General features: G+C 35.7%; 1 protein-coding gene across 3 annotated transcripts in view; it reads right to left on the bottom strand.

Moving 5' to 3' along the window:
- The window catches only part of st3gal1l (ST3 beta-galactoside alpha-2,3-sialyltransferase 1, like), a 12,563-nt gene extending 3,980 nt beyond the window's left edge, over positions 1 to 8,583 (bottom strand). The window contains exons 1-4 of one of the 3 annotated variants that reach the window (XM_016455900.1): positions 8,564 to 8,583; positions 3,707 to 4,031; positions 2,538 to 2,725; positions 2,095 to 2,274 (exon numbers count right to left, since the gene is read on the bottom strand). In XM_016455900.1, the coding sequence (XP_016311386.1) occupies positions 2,095 to 2,274; positions 2,538 to 2,725; positions 3,707 to 3,976 (638 nt within the window). In that variant the 5' untranslated portion in view covers positions 3,977 to 4,031; positions 8,564 to 8,583. Of the gene's footprint in view, positions 1 to 2,094; positions 2,275 to 2,537; positions 2,726 to 3,706; positions 4,032 to 5,566; positions 5,700 to 8,478; positions 8,516 to 8,563 lie in introns of those variants that run through there. The other 2 variants (XM_016455899.1, XM_016455898.1) reach the window with 2 other exon arrangements.
- Between the last annotated feature and the right edge of the window lie 958 nt (positions 8,584 to 9,541).

Genomic DNA, 9,541 nt, shown 5'->3' on the forward strand with positions numbered 1-9,541 from the left:
CAACTTCATTTACATTAAGGGAAGTAAACTGTAACTGTATAAAAGGTTTGAGCTTAGGATGTTCTGGGTTGATTCCGACTCCATTGAACCCCAAGGTACTACGTTAGGGTGACCATACGTGCCACTTTCCCAGGACGCGTCCTTGCCAGGATTTGTTTTTTCCTGTTTTCATGCTTGCTGAAGGTAATGATCGAAAAGTAGTTTGACCAATAACATGCAGGCATTGTACATAATGGACCAATCATGGTGTGTGTGAGAAGGTGGGATCTACGGTCAAAGCGATGCAATTACGCGTACATAGGATGTGTGCTCGACTTAAAAGCAGCGCGGCTCAGATCGATCAGTGTTTGACATCAAAGTACCCCGAGAGCATTTTGAAAGCATAAGGAACCGTCTGTATGGTATTTTGATGTCATACACCGATCGGTCTGCACACGCAAACAAAGCCAAAACCTAGATATTTTAGGCAATATAGAAATCCTGGCCAGGACGCGTCCTGGGAAAATGGCACGTATGGTCACCCTATACTACGTGTACGTTGTCACTGCTATGCTGCAACAATCTTCATCAAAATCTTTGACGTCCTACAACATTTTGGAGCAATTACACAGTATTGATTTTATGTAACTTACGTATTTTTCATTAGCCTACTTAAAGCCAAAGTTGTGTTTAAGCATGTGTGAGTCAAACAAATATGACCACATACGACTGAGCTTCATTTATTAAAACCCATTGTATAATTTAGTTTGCATAACATATGGCTGAATCTACTGCTGATTTGTTTGCATTTGAGTTGGGATAGCGGGCAGATACAGATAATAATGAAACATTCAATAACGTTTAGCTTATGAAAAGGTCAGACAGTTCTGTACAACATATTAACTCTGTGTGAGATCCTTTACTTGTACTGTAAAAAAGTTTTCTTGGGTTCATCTTATAAAACAACTATTTCATAGTCCTTATTTGAGGTTTATAGATGATGTTTCAAGCCAAAGACATATTTAACAAGGAAGTCAAGGGAGTGCTTCAGTATTGACATTTTGGCAGTTCCACACCCTTTACAATAAGTAATTGTAATTAAAAATGTCTAAAAATTAATAAAACTGATCTGAGATCAGGTAAAAACCATATAGACAGTGGTCCATGGGGTTTACAGAGATCATGGGCCCCCAGTGGCGAGCCATTTAAATTTTTTAAACAGTTATGAGGTAACAAAGCCTCGTTTCCCTTACCAATCAAGTTTATTTTAGCAAGTATACTTAAGTAAAGTTCGAGTATATTTTTAAGTATACTTTATGTAGTAAGTATACAAATATCAGTGTACTAGTAGTATACTTGTAAGTGTACTATTTCAATACTCATTGGGACTAAGTTGGCCCACTTTCTAGTATATGAAAGTATACTTTAAGTATAACAGTAGTAAACTTTGAGTACACAACTAGTTTATATCTATGTTTTTAGCTTGTACTGCAACTATACTAAAATTGAACTTATAGGTATACTGATCGTTTACTAATTAAATACCTGTAGTAGCATTTTTAGTACACTTTGAAGTATAGTCTCAGTAAACTACTAGTTTAGTAGTTTTATACTGCAAGTATACTCGTAAGTTTTCTTTAAGTGAACTGTACATCATACTTTAAGTATACTACTATGTCCCTATTTAGGTATTCATTTGTATATTTAGTTATGAATATCTGAACATACAAAACATCAAAAGAACAGGGTATCTGCTTGTAAACAAAAACATTTTATTCTAGCTTCAAATCACATGACTTTGGCAGTTTGATACGCTTCCCAAATCACTGATTCAAAACAAATGATTCACAAAGCAGTGCCTCGAAAGCATCCAGTTCTCAGTTTCTTGTTGCTTGGTGTTTTAGTTCAGTTCCTTGTATTCTTAGTGTTTTGTATGTTTTGATTTCAGTATTAAACAATTTTTAGCATTCATCTGTCACATTTATGTATAAAACATGTGCTTTTTGCTTATTTCGAGGAAACAAATTACTTTTGAAATGTATATAAATAATATATACATCTAATAATATATAATTCTATCAGTCTTGTGTTCACAAATGTATGTTTAATTCTTACTGTGTGATGTTTTTAGTGGTGAAGGCACTGATGAGCCACTGAATGTCCAGAATCTTAACGGGAAGAAGCACCAGATGGGTGGAGTTGTCCAAGTCCATGGCGCTCTCAGGATACACAATCCGGTGAGTCGTCTTTGACCCCACATCCTTCTCATAACCCTCTGTCGGGCCTTTATTTATCCTGAGAGAAAAGAGAGTTTGAGGTATGCATGATATTTTAATGAAAAGTCTTTTGAAAAATAGACATCTTTTCCACATCTGGAATCACCCGATCTAATGTGATCTCATGACTCAAGGAATTTGACCTCAGCCTCAGTTGATAAATGCACAACATATCCATTCCATCAACACTGATGCTTCATTATTCTCCAAACTCTCATTAACTTGAAAAGTGAAAGACAACCTTACAAGCAACTAAATACAGGCCAATATAATCTCATGTACCTCATGACAAAGTCATGGAAATCTATGAGAGGACCATAATTGGATCCCAGCAGGTTCCCAGAGTTTCCCACCACAGCACAGGTTCTGCAGCGATCTGGACCGGCATCTGAGTAGTGCTCTTTATCAGGGAAGAGAGGAAACAACTGATCCACCACCTCTGTGTAGCTGCCGGCATTTGATTGTAGCTCCTGTGTGATATTATTAAATCAGTTAGCATTTGAATGAAGTATAATCTAATAATAAATAGAAGTGTACTATTTCAAGATGTTTACAGTGCCTTATGATTTTAAGTTGTCATAAGGTCTTTATCTCCGTAACTATGAGGTTTTTAGTGAAAAGTCAAATTACACATGCTTGTTTTCTCAAGTTAGAATAGTTTTTTGTTAATCATCTACCCATAAATACCAATCATATTTATATAAGAAATGGTAACATATTCAAATGTTCATGAATGGGTACAATTAGTAAACATTCAAACATTAAAAATAAAGATTTGGTGTCAGTAAGATTTTTTAAAAGAAAATTCAGCAGTGATGCATTTAATTGGTCAAATGTGACAGTAAAAACATTTATAATGCTACAAATGATTTCTATTTTAAATAAATGTGTTTTGAACTTTCCATCCATCGAAGAATCCTGAAAAAATGCATTACCGTTTCCACAAAAAAAAATTAAGCAGCACAACGGTTTTCAATATTGATAATAGGCCTACCAGTAATAAGAAATGTTTCTTGAGCAGCAAATCAGCATATTAGAATGCTTTTTGAAAGATCATGTGACACTGAAGACTGGAGTATGCTTACAAAAAAAATAAAAATCACTGCGCTCAACTTCAGTTTTGGGTGCGTAGATCAATCAGTAACATCACTTTCAAGTAGGCCTAAGGGATCCGCACTCGCTCTATCTTCTTAATAACTTTCAATTTATTTTAATTTTGCAACAGAGAATGATGCTGAAAATTCAGCTTTGCACCACAGGAATTAATTACATTTTTTAAATATATTACAATAGAAAACAACTACTAGAACTTGTAATAGTATTTCCCAATATTGTTTTTACTGTATTTTGGATCAAATAAATACAGCCTTGGTGAGCACAACAAAGCCACAAAACTAAGTAAAATAAGGTAAGTAAGGGCTGTATATTTATTTTGCAGCAATGTTTCTTACCTTCCACCACCTGGAGACGTTTGCACGTAATACGCTGTTGGTGCTGTTGAGCAGAAGTGGAATGTTGGGATCGTATCGCTCACTGAACCAGTTACCATTTTCTCGGTCTGTCACACAGGTACTGCATGCACACGGAACTTTATTGGAGATGAAGCCGTAAGAACCATAGGTGAAAACCAACAGATAGTTTTGAAAGTACAGAAGTAACAAGATGGTAGTGGAGCTCAGGAGTGCGGTCATGTAGCGCCGATGTTTCAGTAAAACCATCATCTTTACATCAGTGATGTTTGAGGTTTTAGTCACTTCAAACAGAAATATAATAGATCTATAGAGGGAAAGAGAGCGAGAGAGAGTGGTTTATATGGAGATTCTGAAGAGACATCATATAGTTACAGCTATGAATGCAATGTGTATCACTGCACTAGCAAATATATTATAATATTGTGACTTCGTAATATAGCACACCCTGCTGAAAAACAACAACAATAGAAACCATCACAGAATTTGTAATGGTTTTACTGGTTATAATGGGAGTTGTATTGGTTTTAATGGGAACTGTAATGGTCCCTGTGGGTCTCTACGTGTCAGTTTTTATTGGTGTTTGTTAAAATCCTAATGGAATGTCCCAAAACGCACTACAGGAAACCAATGGTTAATAGTTGTAATGGTATTGTAATTAATGTTTGTAATGGTATTTGTAGTGGAAACCATAATGGTTTCTATTATTTTGTTGTTGTTTTTCAGCAGAGACAGAATCTTATTGCTTAAAGGGACTATCCATTTATGTAAACGGAATAAAATTTAAAAACTGAAGAATGGCACAGCAGCTAAAGGGAGTTTTAAAGTTAGTTTAGTTTTGAAGATGATATATGACCCTGAACCACAAAACCAGTCGAATGGGTATATTTTTAGCAATAGCCAACAATACATTGCATGGGTCAAAATTATCGATTTTTCTTGTTCCATGAAGGTATGTTGTAAATGTCTTACCGTAAATATATAAAAACGTAATTTTTGATTAGTAATATGCATGGCTAAGAACTTAATTTGGACAACTTTAAAGGCGATTTTCTCAATATTTAGATTTTTTTGCACCCTCAGATTACAGATTTTCAAATAGTTGCATCTCAGCCAAATATTGTCCTATCCTAACAAACCATACCATACATCAATGGAAAGCTTAGTGTATAAATCTCAATTTCAAACAATTGACCCTTATGACTGGTTTTGTGGTCCTGGGTTACATATTTGCTAACCGTTTGGTTTATGGAAGCCCGATTGACTTTCATAGTATGGACAAAAATACTATGAAAGTCAGTGTGACCTGAAACTCTTTGGTTACCAGCAATCTTCAAAATATCATCGTTTGTGTATAAAGAAAGAAAGTCACACAGGTTTGTAAAGACATGAGGTGAGTAAATGACAAAACTTAAATTTTTGGGTGGACTATCCTTTTAAGCAAAACTAGGCTAATTGCAGTGCCATTCTTAACGTTCTACATTTTATTTTGTATCAAGAAATTACACAAAAGATGATGTTAAACAGATGCTGTTCATATATCCCCAATTCAAAACAAACTATTTTAGATATTAAATTGATTATATAGCTCTGTCTAGTAGTATACATCAAATAATTTCATTTTTTAATTCTTCTAAAAAATGCGGCTACAACTCTTAGAAAAACAACCCGCACTATTTATCAAAGCACCCATCTGTAAAAGTGTAGCATGGTATTGATACTTAGGAAGTTAGGAATAAAGTGTCATAGATCGTGCATACATTTAGGTCCTATGAGACTCTTTGAAACCACACATAAAACCAATTTCCTAATAAAAATCCTCAGTAGCCTATACTGACTTACTTTGGAAAGATCCTTGTAGATGTATTTCACAGACTCCTCAACATATTGGTGCTGTGTCAAAGCTTGGTTTATTAGACCTGGCAATGTGGATGACTGCTGAAGGTGTGTATTGAGTACTGTAACCAGAGCTTTATTTATGGTTTAGCAGTAAGGAGGGGTTTATATGTGACTCCCTCCCTCTGGTAACTCCGGTTAATTCACCTGCTGCTTGGATCTCATGGTTTCATTATGGCACAAGACAATGCATAATCTATAATGCATAATAAATGAGAGTTTGCATAATTCAGACCACTAAAAAAAAAAAAAAAAACCAAAAAAAAAAAAAAACAACCTGCGTCAAACAGTGTAGAAGTTGCTCAATTCAGTGGGAAAACCGCAGACTTGGCAACACTAAACACCAGTTGGGGTGTGTCAGTGAGAAAACATTCCAGATGCAATGGATTTAAATTATGGAAATAAAGGAAAAATAAGGGCACAATGTACTGTATTAATAGGGGGAAAAATCTGTATTACCTCGGCTATTTTGAAATTTGCACTGCATTGTGGTGGTTCGAGTGAATTTAAGACCAATTGTTTGGTGTTTTGAGAAAAAAAAAATTCTTTATGATTCTCCTGGTGCTCCTTCACCTTGAGGAGACTTGTTTCCACAAAAACCGACCTCAAAGAACCTCACAAAGCCAACATCCGTGAAAGAGCTGAAATTGCTAAAACTGTAATCAGACTTGTTCAAATGCAAAAAGATGATGTCATGACCATAAATCCTGGACAGTTGAGCAGCAAGATGAATTTGGTTAACACTGACAATGCGCCAATACATGCACATTGATCAGCATTAGAAAACTCAGGCATTTCATGGGGGGGAAATAGAGATATGATTTTTATTTTATTGATTGATTTTTTTTGTTGTTGTTTTGAAATGCAAATGCATCTTTGTAAGAAAACAACAACAACATTGTTTTTGTTTTAAAAATAGGACTAAATTACATCACTTTCCAAAAGCCAGTCATTATAAAACAAGAAAGTTGATCCATTATCTCAGGTTTCAGTCTATCTTGAGTGGAATCTTGTTATTGTGTTCCAGAGGTGTTTGTTTCCTTAATGTTAGGAAAAGGAAGGCAACGAACAGCTTTCATAAACAAATGTATTATTCAGGTGCAAATAATTCATGTTCAGAAATTTCCCACACCTCTGTAAATATCTAGAGGGGATTAAAGTCATTTGATTTTAAAGGTGATTTGGCAGATCAAAATTATTGTTGATATGTAGCATTCCCAAAATTCTAAAATAATTAATCGAGAAGTACAGTATCCAATCAAGTGGCAGATTAAATTCAGTTGAAGAGATGGAAATATTAAACCCAAATCATAGTTTCAGGGAGCATTCTGTAATGGTTTATTATATCATGTCAATCATCCGCTGTTGAAGTATGTAAAACAGGTTGTTTTACGAACACGACTTGTCCACAGAAGTTTTCATTTTTTATGCTGGTCCAAGTTTCTATACAGGTTTGTTATATTGCCATGCTAAACCTTCACCAGGGTGGTTTAGAAGTAGATTTATTAGTCTAACAGCCTTTGCTTAGTTGACAACCATATAGGGCCTTAACAATTAAGATGCCAGAAGGAAAGTTTGATAAGACCCAATATCTCAAATGGCATTAAGATATCTTTAATACTTTGAGTTAGAGATATACCATCTTTGGAGAAAAAAAATGTGAAAAGGGCCTTTTGCTGTTTTTGAATGGTCATCATTGGCATTTAATGCTACAAAGACTGCTCAAATCAACAGATTTTACACCCAGACCTACCGATCTCTGAGTAAAAATATGATTCTGCCATTTCTGACATAATTTTACACCCCTTTAAGTTGGCTCCATATCTCAGGTGAAAATTGTCACTGTGACCCCCCTCATCAAAATAGTGGATCACTCAGTAAATAAACATCCATGACATTTAAGTGTAACGGGGTAGAGAGAGTGAGTATAGAGAAAATATATCTGAAAGTATGCATTTCTGAAAATGAGGTCCTTAAATAAACGTAATAACAGGATTGTTCTTGTCTTAGCTGTAGCCTTATCATGAAACATTCTGTACCCGGATGCTGCATTGCTGTTTCTTGGTGGAGATCATTGTTATGACATGATGAATGAATGATGTTTCAATCATCAAATATTACCTCAATCAAATCTAGCTGAACTCTTTGATTACCAGCGTCGTCATACGCCATTTTTAGGGAGGCAGCAGATCATTAATGTATGTAATGTGGGGATCAGTATTTACCTTTAAAATAACCTCTCAAATAACAAAAGCCCTTCATATAAAATGGTAAATGCAGCAAATAAAATAAAATATAATTCAACGTAATCCTAACTAATGCAAACACATTTTGCAGATCACATATTCAATTTGAATATTGGTTAGCTCATTAAATATAATAAATGACTTATGTGTCCTTTTCCATCCTATTTTATAGAAGTAAATAACATTTTTTCTTGCAATTTCTTGTTCTCCTCAAAAAAGAGCCTCTTTAAAGGAGTTCACCCAAAAATAAACATTTTCTAAACATGTATTTAGGGAGGCAGCAGATCATTAATGTATGTAATGTGGGGATCAGTATTTACCTTTAAAATAACCTCTCAAATAACAAAAGCCCTTCATATAAAATGGTAAATGCAGCAAATAAAATAAAATATAATTCAACGTAATCCTAACTAATGCAAACACATTTTGCAGATCACATTCAATTTGAATATTGGTTAGCTCATTAAATATAATAAATGACTTATGTGTCCTTTTCCGTCCTATTTTATAGAAGTAAATAACATTTTTTCTTGCAATTTCTTGTTCTCCTCAAAAAAGAGCCTCTTTAAAGGAGTTCACCCAAAAATAAACATTTTCTAAACATGTACTCACCCTCAAGCCATCCAAAATGTAAATGAGTTTTTGTTTCTTCATTAGAACTGATTTGGAGAAATGTAGCATTCCATCACTTGCTCACCAGTGGACCCTCTGCAGTGAATGGGTGCCGTCAGAATGAGAGTCCAAACAGCTGATAACAGTAATCCACACCACTCCAGTCCAGCAATTAATGTCTTGTGAAGCTAAAAGCTGTTTGTGTAAGAACAAGTAATTAAATCATTAAGACATCCATAATAACACTTCGTCCAGTGAAAAAGTCCACCCCCTGTTCTCCTCTCACATCAAAACTGTTTTGCTCTCTTTTTGTAACAGATCGGCCAGGCTCCACCACCACCCAATCACAACGATCCCTCTCACCTGAATTCTGAGCACCTGCACCTGTCACCAATCTAGCACCTCATCAAACCAGCCTGCATAAAAGCACACACCTCAGACACCCTCACTGTCTGGTCTCGTATACATGTAGAGGACTCTATGACTTTGCTACTGCTTCCATTGGAATGCTTCCTGCATTATTTGCCTCCTGTGTTCCTCCTAGTGTCTCCTTGTCTCCAAGTGTCTCCTGTTCCTCCTAGTTCCCGGATCGCTGTGGTGTGTGCTCCTCCTGTGTGCATTCCAGCTCCTGTAAAGCCAAAGACTCTGATTACTCCACTCATCATATCCTTTGAACTGTTCTACAAACTATTCACTCACCATCACGTCATCTGTGATCACCCTACACCCGTACTCTGTGACCAAATAAAACTGTTTAATAATACTAACCTGTTGCGTCAGACCTCTTCCATTACACTTTTTGCTTGTAAATGGTACCTGACCTGTGCATATTTCTCTCCTGAGTAGGATGAGATTACTTTTTTTTTTTTGCATAAAAGCACACACCTCAGACACCCTCACTGTCTGGTCTCGTATACATGTAGAGGACTCTATGACTTTGCTACTGCTTCCATTGGAATGCTTCCTGCATTATTTGCCTCCTGTGTTCCTCCTAGTGTCTCCTGTTCCTCCTAGTTCCCGGATCGCTGAGGTGTGTGCTCCTCCTGTGTGCATTCCAGCTCCT

This window comes from Sinocyclocheilus anshuiensis, unplaced genomic scaffold (assembly GCF_001515605.1).
Source record: "Sinocyclocheilus anshuiensis isolate Anshui unplaced genomic scaffold, SAMN03320099.WGS_v1.1 scaffold379, whole genome shotgun sequence".
NCBI classification, from domain to species: Eukaryota; Metazoa; Chordata; class Actinopteri; order Cypriniformes; family Cyprinidae; genus Sinocyclocheilus; species Sinocyclocheilus anshuiensis.